This window comes from Gouania willdenowi, chromosome 5, assembly GCF_900634775.1.
Source record: "Gouania willdenowi chromosome 5, fGouWil2.1, whole genome shotgun sequence".
In the NCBI taxonomy this organism is placed as follows: domain Eukaryota; kingdom Metazoa; phylum Chordata; class Actinopteri; order Blenniiformes; family Gobiesocidae; genus Gouania; species Gouania willdenowi.
Window position 1 is genome coordinate 34528988 of NC_041048.1, and position 20518 is coordinate 34549505.

The following is a 20518-nucleotide window of genomic DNA, read 5'->3' on the forward strand; positions in this document are numbered from 1 at the left end:
ATAAACACGTGTTTCATGGCATAAAATTATGAAACATCTGAATGTCTTCCAAGACATTTAGTGCAATATAAATTTAACAAAATGGGACCCACACAACATATTCCACCTCTACGTAGGATCAACAATACATTTCCCTGCCTTAAATAATCCTTTAAAACTTGAGAAAATGAATGCAATTGGACATCAAAAAAATATAAAAAATAAATTTTTTGGTATAATTTTTATTTAAAGCTTAAGTTTGCACTGTGAACTGTTCATATCTTGTTTTTTAAAGCAGTGCAAAAGAAATACAGATTTTTCCCTAACATGATAAATAATTGATCACAATTGTGATTACAATACTGATCAAAATAATCGTGATTATCATTTTGGTCATAATTGTGCAGCCCTAGCATCACCTGCCAGCGACAGCAACAGAAGATATTCTTTTAAAAATCTAAATACATTCAAATCAGAAAAAAGTCCTCCCTACTTTTTCCCTCAGATTTTTATATCACTGCCCTCCGATTACTTTTCGTCTACGTCTCACGTCTTTTTGATTGACACGTACTGAATCCCATTCCAGCAAAAAGACCCAGAGTTATGAATGAAATAAGTTCAGTTATCGAAGGACAAGGAGTGAGATTTTATAAGAAACCCATTTCCTCTAAGTAGAAGATATTATCACTAAATATGAGATTATGAATCATTCATTGTTCTGTTAAAAGATGGTTATTTCACCTCGATTTATTCAGCCCAGGTTTTATAAGAATATTTAAAAACCACTTACTAGAACAGGAAGTTACACACGTGCGCGTACACACACATCTATTTATCAAAAAATAAAAATAACAATTTTAGATATGGCCAGCGGGCCAAAACTAGTCGGCCCCAAATTGGATGGCCCTGAAATAGACCTTTTAATGTACTGCAATGGGTCAAGCAACAACTCCTCCCACTATAACTTCATCCATACACATGCTGTTGAATGAATCAGTCTGGTCTCTTCAGTAAAACTCAACGTTAGGTTTTTAAAGTCAAAAATATTTTCTGTAGTTTCCTAAAGGGATTCTCCACTGTTTTTTTGTTTTTGTTTTTTTTACAAATGTGGCCTAAAACCTATGAAATGTACTTATTAGAAGATCTATGCTTAACAAAACGCTTTATTTTGCACTGTATTTGTTTTATTTACTTTTAAATATTTTAGAGCCTGTGTTCTGCCATCTTGAAATCACGTGATTGATGAGGTCACAAGCCCCATTTGGAGCAATACCATTCTTAAACAAAAATAAAAAGTTTTTCTTCCCCCTCTGATCTAGCGTACACATGTTGGTTACATCAGCTGACACACAATGAAGGTAAAATCGATTTATTTTCGATAAAAATGTTATCGTCATTTCAGTTCCAGCCACAGAATTTCATTGTTGTTACCATTTAAAATAGACAATAAATGCCCAGTTTTCTCAATAAATATCTACGGCAGTTTGGGTAAAGCAGATACTAGAATCAACACGACTTTCATGAATGAACCATCACAGATGTGGTAAACCAGGCCAGGGTTTTTAGATCATATTTCAGTGTAATTCATGTTTTCACTAAGTTTTACAACAGGAACCATCCATTTGCTACATGAAGTTTGCATTTAATGTCAGAATTTTGCAAAAGTTCTTGATTGGACATAATAGTATTCTTCATCTCTTTGATGGCCATTCTGTTCCCAATGCTTACAGGCTTTTTTGTTGTAAAGGAATAAATTGTTATTCATGATAGCATGTTTTAGAATAAACATATTATTTAATAGGACTGTTACCCATCTATTTACGCTTGTATTTTGTGACACTGACGCATGTTTACTAAGCAGCAGCTCTTGTTAGCACCATGTTTATGGAACACACTGTTGAATGTAACATGAACACACTTGCCTGCTCAGAGATTATGCTAATCTGTGTCGCAGATATGTTTAAGTCAATATGATCAGTGTCTAACCGGGTGAAGGAAACATTTTCATCAGGCAGTTGGGCAAAATGGGTTTTTAAAAATTCAAAGGTCGATCAGTCACTTGACGTGTAGCTAGCTAAGGGCGTGTCTTACACAGATGATCAGCATTTGTCAGTGATTTGTTTGTGTCACGGGGCTGATCAACACATGCTAGAAGTTTGTGTTTATTACAAACGTGTCTGCCTCTGCGTAAATCTCATCGCGGAATAGCAAGTGGATGACTACACCTCTCATCCATGACTCACCACCACATTCTTCCTGTGGCGTCACTGCCATCACACTGCAGTTGATGACCACATAGACGATGTAAAAAAATGTAGATCACTAAATGACCAATGAGTAAATTTAGCTTCTTATCAATTTTACGGTGGCTCCATCACAGTCAGAGGAGGCTGGGAAACACAGTGTCAATGTCAGGCACAGGTCAGACACAACCAGGGAGCCTAGCGCTCCGAGGCAGCCAGAGCTGTTCAGATTCCACCTCCATCATTCATCACTGCCATGGATGAGGATGCTGAAATTAACTGGACCCTTATTTTTTGTCTCGTGCTCTCAGGCTGTTTTCTTCCTCCTCCTCCTGCTTCTAAGTGCAGGTCGTCTCCTCAATCTCCCTTTGTCTCAGAGATACATCAGCTTGCTTTTCTGCACCATTATTTCACATTTTTGGTGCTTGTTTCTAAGCTTTGCTTATCAGTTATTCTGTTCCATTCTTTGTTTTGTCTCCACAATTCTTTACCTTGTCTTTGAAAATACGTACCACACCATATTAACATTCGTGGGCTTTTTACGACAGGCCATGTTCACAGTACAGTCCAAGCTGGTGTTGAATGTAGAGTAGGAAGGATATAGAGTCTGACTGCTTTTATGGCCAGAAAAGCCTTTTGGAAGTCACTCTGAGTGAGCAGCAGCAGCAGTTTGGGAATGAGACTTGTTTGCTTTTACTTTTGATCCAGTAAGGAGACGCAGTTGGCCCATTAGGACACTGCACTAGACGGCCTGGACCAGTTGCGAAATCTGGCAGAAGCTGCATTTTCATTACCTTTGGAAATGCGCAAAATCTAAATAGCGCAATAAAAACTGGTAATGTAAACACCTGAATTTAAAAAAAAAACACAAACTGAAATATTGTTAACAAGTTTTTACGCTTTCATGAGGAGGAATTTCAGACGTTTTGATATTGAAATGTATCGCAGAAATGCAATGGAAACACTTTTCGCAATTACACGTTACATGACGTGACGTACCAGGTCACATGACCACTTCTCTCCGAAAACACATGGTTAGGTACATGTGGACAGAAGAGGAGACCGAGACATTTCTGAGCATTATACTTTAAAATTGTTACTGCCACATTAGACGTGAAACAACAAAGGAATAATGAGTGTTTGTTATAAGGAGGTTTGGATCGGCTGTCTCCCTGCAGAAAAGTCTCATGGGATGAGATTTCACGGGAGTTATGAGGCTCCAAATCAACCTTCAATGGAAACATGTTCAAAGCGCAGTCATACTTTGTCGAAACTTTGGAAATATCGGTTTTATTTGGCGGAAAACTGTAATAGGAACACAGTTAGACTGAAGTGAGAATGTAATGGGAAATCTGACTGTGATTAAGTAAACATACTTGATTTATCCTTACTACTTCTGTTTGTTTTTTTTACTGCTTAAATCGAGGGAATGCTTGGTGAATCAAATGTTCAGTCCGCTGAATGTTTCAGCTGGTTCCAAGCTATTGTGATTTATTTGCATTTTTTCAAGTAACACTTGAAAGTGACCATTTACGTTGAATTTTCTGTACAAACCTCTTTACACAGCATCTCTACTCCATCCCTTTGTGTGTTTTACCTTTGTAGAGACGTCAGGAGGTGCAAAGAGTCTTTTTTAGGTACTTTATACGCTTAACTAATGGATTTAGTCAACTGATACTCTTTAAGGTTAATCAAATGTGCCAATTCGTCCTCACTAGAGTGCAATCGACCTCCCTAGAGGGAGCGCAGCAGGTTGATCCTCCCTCGATGGCCCTCAGCCCTCTGAGACTGAGCCAGCAGTGTTTGGAGAACCCTTGACGCTTCTGATTGTACACATTGGAGAGGGGCTCTACTCATGTCCTCTTGTCTCTGCTCATTGGAACAGTCCTAGCAATCACCTAATTACACACCATAATTAGGTGGTTTGTGTTCTGGAGCTCTTCTGTCTGGTTGCGCGATCTAAATCTATTGAGAAGAGGTCCTTTCCCCTGAAAATGCTTCGAGTGTGATCATCTAAAGATGGTTCATTGAAGTTCCTTTGCCTTTGGACTTATTAGATTTTTCAATGTAGAGAAATTCTCAATGTACTGAAAAGGGTTAATGAAGGGCTATCACTGAAATGCTTGCTGTAGAATTCCTGTTTGTGTAGCATGGAGTAGGAAAACTGTCAGAATATTGAGCAAATCAACACATACATATGCACACTTGCATTCAAGGACCTAAGAACAGTGACCACTGATATCACGTTAAATATATGCTCTTACAGCCTCGTTTTTGATTTAAATAAGCTTCTCTGTTTGAAATCTCATATTGATGAGGTTTGCTTTTTTCTGTATGATCTGATCAGTCCATGTAACCAGCACTTAAGGTTTCCCATATCACCGCTTTGTGACTGTTTATGTGAATACAAGATTATGTATGCCTACTACACATTCATCTTTTCTACATGTTTGTATAATTTATGTATGTTGAGGTGTCTTTTAGCGAGGCACTGAAGCTTATTGTTTCCAGTGGTCGACTTATTGGGCATTTCTATCATTTGTGTGTGTGTGCACTAAGGCTGTGCAATTAATCAATTACAATTTTTATTATTAAACTCAACGATTGCAAAAATAACATAATTGAGAAAAAAATATTTTTCAATTTTGTTATTTTTAATTATACTTGCAGTATGTTTTATTTGCTAAATAAAACAAACTTCCATGATTTAGGATATCTACAAAGAATAAAGCTCAGCGCACACACAATAAAAATCAATTAATAATAATAATAATAAAAATAATGCACACGCATGCAGGCTTCGACACCCAGCCACTCTCAAAGCAAAAGCTAGCCTAGCCTGCAGGCTAACACGAGGAAAGTTGTTGCTAGCGGTCTTGAAACATGGCAGGAGAAAAGCAGCAAAAACATTTGGTAAACAACCAAGGCAAGACAATTTCTCTTAAATGGGAATATTTTGGGTTTGATGATGAAGACCTAGAGCAAAGACACATCACGTGCAAGAAGTGATTTATTTTGTGCAAAAGTGAACATACTTGATTTTAGTGTTCGGGGGATTTTATTCATGTTAAAAGAATATATTTTATATTGTTTTGTACAAAAAATAAATAAGTTTTTGTTTGACAAATAATCGTTTGAATAACATATCGAATGGATTAGCTAACTAACACACTTTGAGACAATGTATGTGGTTAAAAAGCCTAAAAGTCCATTTGCAATTTATTCGTGTAATCGGGCTTAATGAGAACATGCTCATGTTTGAACAAAACATCCAGACAAAGTGACGATGCATTTTAGCTTGAGCACTCTGAAGCAGAGATTCTCAACTGGTGGATCAGGACCCAAAAGTGGGTGATACATTCTTAATCTGTGTCATGTTGGACTTGTCTTTTCTTTTGAAATAAACTTATTTTGACAGGCATGCTGTGAAATGCATCTTGACCAGGAAAATATATAATTTTCTGTTTTAAAAAAAGACAATACATTTGTGTTCTCAACGGCTATTTTAAGAAAACTGAATTTGGTTGATTTCTAAAAAAAAGTGGGTCACAATTTATTGATCTTGGAAAAATGTGGGTCCCCAGTAAGGGTGTGTGATCTGACGATATTAGATCATGAAGGATTAAAACATGACGACGATGGGAAATACGGTGTTTAAAAGACTGCTTAAAGTAGGATTTTAACATTTTATTAACCTCAAAAACAAATGGAAATCACTAGACTGATCTGCTGCCTTGTTATGTAGCATGTGTTGCTAATGCTGCACCACTTTAGTACAACAAAGTACAAAGACTATGTGTGACTAAAATAACCCTTTAGCCTTTTTGTTTGGTGTTAATTGTACTCGTAACCAGTTTGACAAATTGCTTACATACATTTTTTTAAATGTTTGAAAAGTACCCCGACTTAAATGATCTTTTATCCATTTTTTCCATTTAGGCCGATGATTTTAAGTAGGTGAATTGGTTTGTTTTACTAGTAAATAACTTGAAAATAGTCTAAATGATCTGATTGGGAAAAAATCGTGATCATGATTTTACAAAGTAAAAATCGTGATTTATTTATTTTTTTTCATATCAGTCTAACTGTGTTTTTTTCCATACCAGTTGAGAACCCCTATCCTAAAGCACCTGATGTTTCCATTTGTATTATTTTGCAGTAAAAGGGGGTCATTTCCCCCCCCAAAAATGGGTTGAGTTCATGAAGAAAGTTCATTCTTTGAGGCAGGTCGACTATTTCAGCCACTGACCTTTTCTCCCTCTGTGTTGACGCACCCACTGATGGACAGACCTGATTGAGCATGCCACTTGTTAATATTGTCTTCATGAAATGTGTTGATCATAAATCACGTTTGTGTATTTTGTTGTAGCGCAGTAATTCAATACAAAATAGGGCCAAAAGCAGCAACGGATTTACAGCCTGCTGTGTTTATCATTTTAACAAAAAAAAGTTTAATCAATCAAGAATCATCCTCCATCCCATTGGCATGACAATAAATAATGGCTGTTTTTCTCCTGTTGATTGGATGTAATGGGGGTTTTGCACTTAGCGGTGTCCACTGCCAATTGACACACTAGGTGAATACAGGTCTGTGTGATTAATGTCTCCTGGAGTTAATCCCTGTCTGCATGTCTCTTTGCCTCCTAACAGACATGCCCATATTTGGCCAATGTCCTGCACAGGATGACTTTTACCTGGTGATGTGCAGCCACTGCAGTCAAGTGGTCAAACCACAAGCCTTCCAAGCACACTACGGTATGTGCAACACACATTATACACTTTGTGGATGTGCATACATAGGGCGACTGTGGTCCTGGTGGTAGAGGGTCGTCTTCTGATCAAGAGGTTGAGGGTTCGATCCCAGTACGTGACTATGTGTCGAAGTGTCCTCGGGCAAGACACTGAACCCTAAGTTGCTCCCAGTGGTCGACTAGCGCCTTGCATGGCAGTCCTGTCCCACTGGTGTGTGAATGTGAGAGTGATTGGGTGAATGAGCTGATTTGTAAAGCGCTTTGAGACTGCTTCAGTGTGTGGATAAAGCGCTATATAAATCTAGTCCATTTACCATTTACCATACATTTAAGGTAATGTTTTATGTAAATATACATACGGATGTTTGCTTAACTGTCACCACCATAACCCAGTCTAACAGGGATTTGCATGTAGACAGTCCTTAGTCTTTGTTAGTGCAGTGCAGGCTGTTATTTTTATTAAAAGCTGAGTTTGTAGAATTAAAAACACACATTTACCAAAAAAAAAACAAACATATACATGGCTTAATCTGTTCTAATACAAATGGCTTATTTGACGGATATCAAGGTTGTGATTACCTATAAGACCTTTTAATGTGCTACAATGGAGCATCAACTCCTACTATAACTTTTTCAGTTATTTTTGGTTTTCTTAAAGTTGCAGTAGTGATGAGTTTATCAAGTAAAGATTTTCTTTTTATTAACAATGTAGGGTCTCCATCCAAATTTCCCCAATTCTGTTTCAGTTTACACATCTGCATCATTTCACCCATTTCCGTTTCGTATATTTTGACTTTACTGGCTATAAAACGTACCAAACATGTTGAATAGGGTAAATAGTCAACTACTATTATTAAATTGACATTTTCATACATGCAAGAACGTCAATTCAGTTTTTTCGGAAAATCAAAGTGAAAATCAGTGTTTTCAGCTCCATTGCAAACTTTTTTACGTACATGGACACTTGCATGGGTCCTTTTTTCCAGAACTTTTTATTACACATTTTTGGCACTCAATTAACAAAGTTTTTCATAAATGGTACATTAAGTGTGTACATCGCAATCCTATACATTAGTTACAGTAAAAATGTAACTGCATCATTGAAAATGACTGTCGGCAATTCTTAGATTAAAAGCTTCTGTAGGTTGTTGTCCTGTAAGGTTGTGCACTGGTTGCAGGCAAATGGTTCAGTTCCTTTGCATGCGCCAGGTTTATCGTTAAACATACTCATTTACTTTACTACTAGAGGGAATTCTGGTTTTAGATGTTAGATTTGCAGACGATGTGCACTTATACACATCCCTCTGTGTGCAAAGTGTAAGTCTTTAACCAATGAACAGTGCTAGAAGTGCATGCACACCAATAAGATCATTTTAAACACGGTATTGTTTAAAAAATAAAAAAAATACTGTTTGGTTTAATGAAAGAATAATGTGAAGGGGTTGTGTTTGCCCACATGTAAAAAAAGTAAAAGAATAAAATCAACATGAAACCTAAACACCTTGTGCAAGGTTTAGAATTTCCATTCCACTTTTCTAGACTACATTCAGTAAATTCCAGATATATTTTCTGTTTTATTTCATAATAATTTTTTATGTGAAATGTATGTGTTTTTGTGTAAATGAAAGGAAGTTATAAAGTTACCTTACCAAGAAAAGGTGAAGATTTACTGGGAAATGAACGATTACATCTCTGTGCATCTTGTTGAGTTTTTACAGATGCTGAATAAACAAACTCAATTTAAGTTAGAAAAAAGGGACCTTACTTTGTCTCATTCTCCATGAAGACCTTTTTATTCAATTGAATGAAATTAAAGCATACAGTAGTTACAGTTGTTATGATCAGCCACCAGAGTGCGGTATACCTGCACAGAGCCCACACACTTCAAACAGGACTTCACAATAATGTAGTTCCATTGGCCTAAACTAATCCATGCACCCTTCGTTATTCTGTTGTAAAACCAAATCAAAATAACAAATAAATGCTGTGGTTATTTTGTTTTCCTGATTTAAAACCAAAACAGAAATCCAGAAATGTCAAAATCCAGATAAGCAGCTTTTTTTAAATACATTTTTTAAACTTCTTCTGTTTGTGAGATATCTGGACATTTAAGGGGTATTTAGAGCGTGAGCTGAAGCCCGCTGCATCTCGTTTCCCCCTCCAAGTCCTGGACCAGGTCTCCACACACAATTAGGATTTATTTAAGCAGTTTTCTGGTCCTGCTCCTGTTTTCATGCAGTCTGTGGGTGTTTTAGCTCGTAAAAAGCTCCTCACATTTATGTTTTGTTTCGCGGTGTTACGATCCAAATAGTATCCAAATAATCTGGTGACTGACTATAAACTGTGAGGCTGGTGTGAGGAACAATAGATGTTGAAACTTCTACGATTTGACACTTTTGCAAAAACAATTACAGCTTTTTTTGAAGGCAGTAAAAATCTTTATTTTGCACGTTATAATATCGCTAGACAGTAACGGTAGCCGACAACACACACAAAAGAAACAAGGAACACCAGTAGATTTATTACACCACTTCTGGTTCCTTTAGTCCCATATGTGCATGTTTTACGTAACATCCTTTTTTGGTTTTGATTTATTTATGTATTAATAACGTTTCAATTCATCAGTAATGTGACTTATGTGTTGCTCCTTTTTTGTCCAGGAGCAAAAGTCCGCCCAGTCACCAGTTTATCTGGATAGTATTTGGACCGTAACACTGTTTGGTTAAGGTGGCAGATCTTCACAGATTCGGACTTCCAGCATCAATAACTCTTTAACGAAACGTCATCGACACACAAATTACACCTCTGTCATGTGTTAGGTGGACAACATGATACAAGATCATTTTTTATCAAACGCAGCAGAGTAAAAGTTTGTCTGTGTGTCCCCTCTGTGTGGTGAGATTAAAACATGAAGCTCTCGTCCTAGTTTCCATGTAAATATCAAAATATCACACAAACAGAAAAAGATTTTATTTGAAAATGGAAAATTGCTGCTTGTTTGTTTTTTTTTGGTTTTCCTGTATTTCTGTTTTGGTTTTAAGTCAGTAAAACAAAATAACCGCACTGTTAATTTGTTATTTTGATTTGGTTTTAAAACGGAATAACCAAGAACAAAGGGTGCACGGATTTAAACTACACAAGAACGAGAAACATAAAAAATAATTTTTTGTACATGCCTTAAAATAGTTTAAGATGCATATTAATAACGAGAATAAAACATTTAATTTCTAAGATTTTTGTGTCAAATAATCTGCTGGAATTTTAACAAAAAGTACACATTTAAACAGGTTTAATTTAAAGGTTGTGACCTCCAGGAAACCTGTTATTGAAGCAGCAAAACTAAAACAAACAACTAATGCATTTGTTGTTTGATAAACTGGTAAAGGTGTAGATTGTCGCCAGTTAATCATTTTTGATATAGTGAGAACCCTGATAATTAATGTAAAGCTTCAACTAGATCTATAAAGTAATTGGTCTATATCCACTTAATGTTCAATGTCATACTGTAATCAATTGTGGATTGTAAATACTTGTAATTATTGTGTAGATAGTAATAATAAAGTCAGAAATAAAATATTAGTAATCAGACTAGATTAATTCATTTATGGATGCACCGAATATTTGGTAACCGAATATATTCAGCCGAATATTGCAAAAGATGCAACATTCGGCCTTCGGTAGAGTGATTTGCTCCTCCTTTCCACTCACAAACACAGACTTTCTCCTTTCCGCTTACCGGTCCGCAGGAGAAGGTAAAAAACAGCAAAAAAAAAACCATTGTGTAAATCACCAACTAATTCAGTTGTAGATATCTCAGTACCTCCAAATACACAAATTCAATGAAACTGCACGTATTTTCCAGGGCTCACAGTTTTTTTAATGATTATATCACACGATGGCAGTCATTTTTAACTTCAAATTGTTGTACAATTTTTCCAAAATCCTACAATTTTCCTTAAATATTCCCCAAAATTTAGTCAAATTAAATCAAAATTGGTCAAACCATCAAGAAAATTTAAGATACTACTATCTGTCACTTGTTGCTTGGATATTGTCGGTGCCTTATATACTTTAAATATTATTATAGGTAGAAGTGCTAACTAGGGGATGAGAAATATTAAATTGCTTGTTTTACCGCCTACAATTTGCGGCCCACTTGAGATGAAACTAGTATTTGGCCTCGGAATTAAAATTAGTTTGACACCCCTGGTTTAAAGGGAACTCAGCGGTGATCAACAATAAACAAGCCCATTGTGACTCAATCAATGGAGCAGTTTCCAGGTGTCACAACAGTGAATTACGGTGAAGTTTGTGCCTCAGTCTTTTCATGATTAGTTCACTCTGTCTAAGGCTATGTTCACACTGCAGGGCTTAATGCTCAAATCTTATTTTTTTATCTGATCTTTTTATGGTAGTCTGAACGACCCAAATCTGATTTTTTTCAAATGCGACCCAGGTCACTTGCTCCTTTAGTTCTTTTTATTCCAGCCTTTTGTCAGCAAGTTACCTCAAGTTCGGGTTTACAAAATAAAAGAGCAACGTTATTAGAATTTTACATTCTAACAACATCTCATCAGAGCTACAGAAGATAGGATCATTTAAATTATGTTAATTTAAACTAAGTTGATCAAAACTTTATCAATAAACCTGCTTAGATTCAATAAACCATTGACCACTGAGAGGAAATTGGGTGACATAAATGCAGTTCTCATACATCTTTATGACATATAAATAATTAAAAAAGAGCAGTCAGAGTAATTCAAGTAACTGCAATTTACATCTACCATTTACAGTTGTGTGCGAAAGTCAGGGCACCCCTTTAAAAACAGCATATCTTATATATTTAAAAAGTTATATTCATATTTACTGTCTCTCTGGTATATGTGAAAAAAAGACAATATTGTCAGGAAACATTAATGCATAGTTACATTTTATTTTATAAATTGAACAAAATTACAAAAATGAAAAACATAATTTTGGCATGTGCAAAAGTCGGGGCACCCTGAGAGTTTCAAAGTGTCAGATTCTTTTTACAAGCTCAGACCTCTACCAGCTCATTGGTCCTGAAGCATGTGTCAACAATTGTCATTAGGGAGTGCCAGCTGGTGCCAATTTGAGGGTTTCTTAAATATGGCGACTCCACAAACCTTGTACAAACACTCAGCAACCATGGGTTCCTCTAAGAAGCTGTGTAAGACAGAAAAAATGAAAGTAATTGATGCCCACAATGCCGGGGAGGGCTACAAGAAGATAGCAAAGCGTTTTCAGCTTGCAGTTTCCACAGTGCGAGGCATAATTAAGAGATGGCAGGTGAGGGGAACTGTGGAGGTCAAGAAGAGATCTGGAAGACCAAGGAAACTCTCGGAGAGAACAGCTCGTAGTCTGGTCAGAAAGGTAAACCAAAACCCACATTTGACTTCAAAAGACCTCCAGGAAGATTTAGCAGACTCAGGAGTGGTGGTGCACCCTTCCACTGTGCGCCGATACTTGCACAAACAAGACCTTCATGGTAGAGTCTGTAGAAAAAAACCTTATCTACGACCTCATCATAAAATACAACGTCAAAAATATGCAACAGAACATCTACAGAAGCCTGATGACTTTTGGAAACAAGTGCTGTGGACTGATGAAGTTAAAATAGAACTCTTTGGCCACAATAAGCAAAGGTATGTTTGGAGAAAAAAAGGAGCAGCATTTCATGAAAAGAACACCTTGCCAACTGTTAAATATGGGGGTGGATCCATCATGCTTTGGGGTTGTGTTGCAGCCAGTGGGACAGGAAACATTGCTCGGGTGGAGGGAAGAATGGATTCAATTAAATACCAGCAAATTCTGGAGGCAAATATCACAGCATCTGTAAAAAAGCTAAAGTTGAAAAGAGGATGGCTTCTACAACAGGATAATGATCCTAAACATACCTCCAAATCCACCATGGACTACTTCAAGAAACGCAAGCTGAAGGTTTTGGAATGGCCTTCACAGTCTCCCGACTTAAACATTATCGAAAATCTGTGGGTAGATCTTAAAAGAGCTGTGCATGCAAGACGTCCTAGGAATATTGCAGAACTGGAAGCCTTTTGCAAGGAAGAATGGGGAAAAATCCCAAATAATAGAATCCAGAGACTTGTTGTTGGCTATAAGAAGCGTTTACAAGCTGTGATATCTGCCAGAGGGGGTGTTACTAAGTACTGAAGGTACTGATGCTGTAGGGTGCCCCGACTTTTGCACATGCCAAAATTATGTTTTTCATTTTTGTAATTTTGTTCAATTTATAAAATAAAATGTAACTATGCATTAATGTTTCCTGACAATATTGTCTTTTTTTCACATATACCAGAGAGACAGTAAATATGAATATAACTTTTTAAATATATAAAATATGCTGTTTTTAAAGGGGTGCCCTGACTTTCGCACACAACTGTAATTGTATCTTACTTTATTTTTGACAAACATTTTTTTTTAATCATGAGTTTTTTTATTTATTAGTATTTATTTTGTTTCCTCACAGGAGTTAAAACTAATATTTTCTTTAAAAAAATATATAAATATTTCTAAAAAAACTGAATTAAGAAAATTAAAGTGGAAAAAACGGAATTTGGGAAAAAATAAAACAGAATTTTATAGGGCCCTAAATATAAAAAAACGTATATAAAAAAACGATATACGTATTTTAATTTTATAGCTTATCTGTATTAAGTTACTCATTTTAGGAGTCGCTGCTTTTACTACTTCTCAGGAGAGCATGTAAAGCTTAGTTAAATGGATTGCTTGATGCATCTTAATCCAAACCTTCCCCTAAACAAGCCACACTGCATAACTCAGTCACGTGCTGTCCCTTAGAAGAGAAAAATACTAAAGTGGCACAAAATGTACCTGAGTGGCATTTTGCATCAGCAAATTTTACACAGAATTGTCTTTCTGGTAAGACTTTGAGTTAAAAATATCGAGATTCATATCGTATGTCGCCATTTTGAGAAAAAAAAAAAAATCGAGATATGATTTTTGATCCCTATTGCCCAGCCTTGCATTCTGCTGCATCAAGGTTTATATTTTTTGTTAGTTGTATTAAACTTCCATGATTTGACTATGCCTTGTTTTTGGACTACTCTGAGAATGTTTTTTTTATTATGTCATTTGATTTATTTTATGATGAGTTAAGATTATTTTCATAAAACATACTGGGAACTTTTATAGATGTATATTGTTACTTTTTAAAAAAGGAATATAAAACTTAACAGATTCAGAATCTGTTGTAGAATCAAAAGTTAACAGTTTGATTAACATACCACTTGTTTTTTATATTTGTAGTTGAATTACAGTTGGTTACTATTTACTTGTTCTCGCAAGTTTTAAAAAACATGAAATAAATTGTATTTCATACTATTTTGTACTTCTGAAAGTGAAATTTGTAATTGATATCGCGATGCATATCGTATTGTTTAGTATCAGGATACATCAGGACATATTGACTAATTAGGCACTTATGTCAATCAACTCATGGGGGTATGTCAACACGTGCAACACTAGCACCCTCCTAACTAAACTAAAACTCTCCTGTTTTCTTGACTACCGTGTTATCATGTCAACTTATTGGTCGCTCCACATGGCTTGCTCTCATCAGTCTAGTGAAGCATGTCATGCTATTTTTCACCCATTTCCATTTGTTCTAAGAACCCCAAAAACATTTTTTTAGGTTTATTTTCCCAAACTTGTCTGTTTTCTAGAGTTTTAGCCATCTGATTTGTGGCCTACTTATGTATATTCATGAGTGGGCGTGTCTATAGACGGGACACTGACTTCCTCTTCCCCGCACAGTCATGTAGGGCCAGAGGACGGCCCGCCCTCCTCCCACCCACTCCGTAGCCGAGCTCATGCTGCTTTATAAACACGAGAGAGCGTGGGGGCGGGGCGTTCGCCAGTACATACATAGACTGTAGAAAATACATACATAGCACTGCACGAAGGACGCTGAAATGCTCACCTTCGTGGGCGTGTCTGTTTGCATGTCGATCACGGCAGATAGCTTCCTGGAGGCGCGGCTTCTCCAGCTCAGTGCTGCGTCAAATTTGTCATCAAAGTGGGAACTTGTCAACAAACTGGAGCGAGGTGTTTGGGCTCGCCCTGCAGTAAGAAAGGAGCAAATCAACTAAAGATATTGCGGAAACCCGGTGGCCGTGAAGTGTCAGGTGAATGCATTTAAAGAAATGAACACAAATGCAAAAAGGTCACAATGCGAATGCAAAATGGCCACAACGGGAGTGTTTCCGACGGACCGGTATTACAGACGAACACGTTTCTGGCGGATGTGAAGAACAAGAAGAATACATCAAAACACGTATGAAAGTAAGTGAAAGTTGATTAGGATACTCTAATATTTTTCATATCAGGCTATCATATCATAATACCGGTCCGTCGGAAACACTTCCGTTGCGGGAACACTTCCGTTGTGGCCATTTTGCATTTGTGTTGTGACCTTTTTGCGTTTGTGTTCATTTCTGTGAATGCATTCACCTGACACTTCCCAGCCACCGTAGTTCACCCCCGAAATATGCATCCTGAAATCTAAAGGTTGTCAGCTCGAGAGGTTTTACAGGAAATCTGGTCTCACCATCCACAAAGACTTATATACAGCTCATTTATCTCATTACAAGGACTCAATATTACTTAGCTGTCATCTGCTCAAACGCTGGCAATATCAAAACACACTTTTGTGTTTTCAATAGCATCATTCAACCCCCTGACACTTTTCCCTCCCACCATCAAATTCAGAATCAACTTCAAAATTTTCCTGTACACTTTCAAGGCCATCCACAACCTCGCCCCCGTACCTGTCTGACCTCCTCCATATCGTCACTCCCACTCGCTCCCTCAGGTCTTCATCCTCCATCCACCTCACTGTACCCACTGCCCACTCTCTGTAATTTCTCATCCCTAATGTCATCCTTCATTGCCTTTTTTTTTCTCTGTATTTACTGTTTTTAATGTATTGCACTATTTTTATTATTTCTTTTTTATTGTAAAGTATCCGTGGGTGGCCTGAAAGGCGCTTTTAAATAAAATGTATTATTATTATTATTATTACTATTATTATTATTAATAATCATGTGTTTTCCCCCTGGTGGTTGGCTGACTAGTGGGGTGGAGAAAGTGCCCGATTAGATTTGCAGCAGAGACTCATTTTAAATGTAAAAATTGCCGACGATCAGGTTAATTTAATCGTGGAGGCCAAATTCGTGATCACGATTAAAATTTGATTAACTGTGCATCCTTAAATCCTGGGTTTTAGTAGCTCTGGCTAAGTTGTTCAGAGGACGTTTTCAAAGTGAGCGTGACCTGATTTCCATAAACTGAATGTCAGACTGATGGAGTGGTCCTGGGTTACAGTGGCATTGTTCACATTCTCACAAACAGACGACATCAGAATGACTTTCAGATGTTTTCTCAGACTACACCTGACAGAGATGAGCTCATCTGTAACAACTCCTCCTACAACCTCCATCTCAACATGCCCTGGAGTTACTTTGTATATTTAATGGTGATGTCTGTCCTCTAACATGGTGATGTTTTCTACCCTGTCCATTTTTCTTACCGAGGTGTTAACAACCCAAAGGTCAATTGCCTTTCCCCCCCTGGTACTCATCAGCACACATTTCAGTCATTGTGTATGCATGTCCCTCCCTCACTCTTCACATACTAGCATTCTATGGCTGCTTTCACATATATAGTCCGGTGGAGTTTGTGTGGTTCAGGCGGTGAATGTGCAATATTGTTGCAGTTTGGTTTGGTTTGCTTTCACACGGCTCTTTGCCAAGCACATCAAACCTTCTAACCAACGTCATGCAGGCGAACAGGTCGCCGGCCTGTTGGACAGAAAGGATACTTGTGCCTTTTTCTCCTTTGTCTGAGTGAAATACAGTTAAATGGTAAATGGTAAATGGACTTGATTTATATAGCGCTTTTATAACCACACTGAAGCAGTCCCAAAGCGCTTTACATATCAGCTCATTCACCCAATCACTCTCACATTCACACACCAGTGGGACAGGACTGCCATGCAAGGCGCTAGTCGACCACTGGGAGCAACTTAGGGTTCAGTGTCTTGCCCAAGGACACTTCGACACATAGTCAGGTACTGGGATCGAACCCCCAACCTCTCGATCAGAAGACGACCCTCTACCACCTGAGCCACGGTCGCCCTTAACACTCAGGCGAAGAAGAAAACAACAATTTGGTCAGAAAAGATTCAGCAGCGCCAAATTTTTGCGGTCCTGATGTTTGTAGTTTGTCCGTCCATGTCTGTCCCCATGTCGTCTTTACTTACTGAACACGCTCAATTTTGTTTGTTTTCTTGTCCCCATGATGTTTGCGTTCAAACGTCACATACTGTTTTTGGTCCTGGTTCCTACATTTGGTCTGGGTTTGCTTTCTCACATCATAAAAACCGCACCAGACTTCACTTGAGGCGAACCGAGACCCACACTTTAGAGCAGACCAGACTTCGCTTGTTTGGTCCGCACCAGACTTCACCTGAGCTTTCACACCACCACAAACGAACTGGACTATTTTAGGAAACTAAGCCTAGTGTGGACCAAAGAGGTGCCGTATACAGTATGTGAAAGCCCTTTAAAACCTGCTGGATTTGAGTCCCTCCAGGACAATGTTTGGACTACTCTGCCCAAAATGTTCCATTTTTTCCTACCCGGAGCTCATTCTGGACAGCGATTCAGAATTTGTCATTCATCTGAGTTTCCTCTTGGTTTAGTAGTAGACAGAAGAGTTAAAAATAGTCGTCATTGCATTTAAAGGGGATTACTTTGAAAGATTTTGTGTTGCTGTATCGGATGCTTGTCTTTGCTCAAGTTGTAAACATTACTCTGAAATCTGTGTAGTTTTATTTGAAAGTCCTGAGCAAACCTTAGGTTTTCTCTTCGTGGTGCAGTAAGGATCTTCCTTTGATCAGTTTGCACAGCAGCAAATAAAAGATGTTCAGGCAGGAAATCAAACTCCTGATCTGTTGTCTGCTTCTATCTATGGCTACACTGGCAGGATTCACAAATGCTGCTTTGTAGTTAAGGAGCTGTGCTCGCATCAGTTAAAAAAACATTCATATGTTCCTGCTTACATCACATTTGTCCTTCAAACTCATCGGAAGGTGTACTGCATGTTGACAGCCTAATTGTGTTATAATTAAATTTTTCTCCATGTTATTCTAGTTTTGAGAAAATTGGCATGTAACCAATCAACTTATTCAAGATCTCTTCTTTTAAGGTTGCTGTATGATCTGTTAGCTTTTAAAAATAAAAAAATCTTTCACTGGATAATAAAATATAAACGGCCACAAAATATTGACAAAACGGATACATAGCAAGGCAAAATGTCATCTTGAGCTTAAGAGTTAAAGACTATGTCCTTAGTGGTGATTTATGACACTGCTTTAGTTGTGCTGCATAACTTTTGGCTTTTTTGTTCATAAGGACGGCATGTGTGAGTGAGGTCTGTTGTGAGTTCTCGATTGACTTCACAGTCAAGTTTACCAAACTCTTCTCTTTGTATTTTATGCTGATGTTGGTGGTGGTGAAAGATATTGGTCATGCTCGTACCTTTAGTAAGACCTTGTTTTTAGTATTATCTGCACATTGTAATTTTTTGCTGTACTACAGACACAGACGGACATGCACATACCTTCTGTTAAGGGCGTACAATATGGTAAATGATCATAATGTGACAACGAGCTGCCAAATCACAGATAACCGGCTGTAGCTCACATTCTATCCCTCGCAGTGTCTGTCTCTGACATATGTCTGTGCCCATGCTCAGCCACATACAAAGTTGTTTTTTTTTTTTTTTTTTTTCCTTTGCCGAGCCACACCATTTGCTTGTCCACTTCATATCAGCACTACGGACACACTTATGAACCAATCAGAGGGAGCTTTAAGCAGTGTCTTGGTTTGATCTTTTTAACGACAGAGGTGCTAATGAAAGCCAAAGTGAGGAGTTGTACCATAAAATAAACTCTAAATCTGTAAAGGAGTAGAGGACGGATCCCCGACCTGAGCCTAATGGTACCGACGAACATGGACAGATATTTAGAAATTATGTTTGTGTTGGGCTCGCTCACATTCACACACCTGTGGTAACGTGTGCTTTGTGCCCTGTGTTTGAGCCCGATATGCAACAACTGACTGACTCTTCCAGAGGCACAGATACACTGAGTTACTACTTTACAGATTAGTTTTAACTATACAAAGATTTTTAAGGTAAGGAAGCACATTTATAATTTTAATCTGAGGTAAGAGGGTTTTCTCTGCATATTCGAAGGCAAAGCTAAAATATGGAAATGGCAGACAAATTATTGATGTAAACAGCGTGTTACTTGAAGTCTACAAACAGGGACTAACACAAAGACAATTTGTTGGAGATGGTGAGATATTGGACTTTCTATAATTCACAATGTTGGTTTTCAAGAAAATACAAATTGCTTACTCCTATAGTCTAAAACTTCAAAATTCTGTGACCTCGTAGAATTCAAGACCGCACAGATTTTATACAAGGCAAGAAATAATTTACTGCCAGTAAACAACCAAAATATGTTCTTAGAAATAGAGGGAGGTTATGAATTAAGGGGAAAGTTCAATTTAAAGATTGTTCAAACAACATTGAAACGTTTTTGTATGTCAATTTGTGGAGTCAAATTATGGAACAGAATGAGTGTGGAGCTAAAACAATGTTCTAACATAATTCATTTTAAAAAGAAATTATTTTCATAAGGTACAGGAATGAAGCTAATCACTAATCACCAGTTTTGATGATTAGCTATGCACTATTTTTGAATATGTAGATTGTTTAATGACATATGGGTAATTTATTGTATTATTAGTTGTACTTAAAAAAGCTAAATTGGCAGTGATTAAATAAGTTTACACTTTCTACTTCTTTTTGCACATGTAAGTTGAGTGTTCATAGATCAAATCAATGGTCTATTTCTGCTGTTGTAATTCCTCATTCTACATTTTTTGTTTTTTTAAACTATTTTTCTTTTGTCATTTTACATGTTCGAAATAAAAAAAATCAATCAGTAAGATCATTGTCTTGGTTTTTACTCTTTTTTTAAAAAAATATTTTATTGCCATTTCAGAGAGAAGACACAGTTTGTCCAGTAAGTTGGCATCCTCGTCGCCCTTTCCCGTGTCCAGCAGGAGCCGGAGTGGCAGCAGTGGGCTGAGCTCTGGCTCAGTGACTGGAGGGGGGAGCGGGGGTCCGCTCTGTCGCCCTTCCTCTGCTGGTTCTTGTGTGTCTTCCTCCTCGTCATCCACCTCCAATCAGAAACTCATAAAGCCAGCCAAAGAAAAGCTGCCGGCAATTCAACGGCGAGCTCCCTTTGCCCCCTTCAGGATGCTCCAACCTGAGAAGATGTGAGCATGTGATATGATAAATATAGACAATATAGAATGATGTTTGGAGCTGATCGGGTTTATTTCTCACCCTTCCAACAACATTTTGTGCGTCCACACCTGCTTCTAACCACACACAGTGTTTCTAACGCTC

At 37.5% G+C, this 20518-nt stretch overlaps 1 protein-coding gene across 1 annotated transcript in view; it reads left to right on the forward strand.

Moving 5' to 3' along the window:
* atxn7 (ataxin 7) overlaps positions 1-20518 on the forward strand; it is a 60011-nt gene that overhangs the window by 20126 nt on the left and 19367 nt on the right. The window contains exons 5-6 of the mRNA XM_028446426.1: positions 6873-6977; positions 20109-20385. Of these exons, the coding sequence (XP_028302227.1) occupies positions 6873-6977; positions 20109-20385 (382 nt within the window). The remainder of the gene's footprint in view (positions 1-6872; positions 6978-20108; positions 20386-20518) is intronic.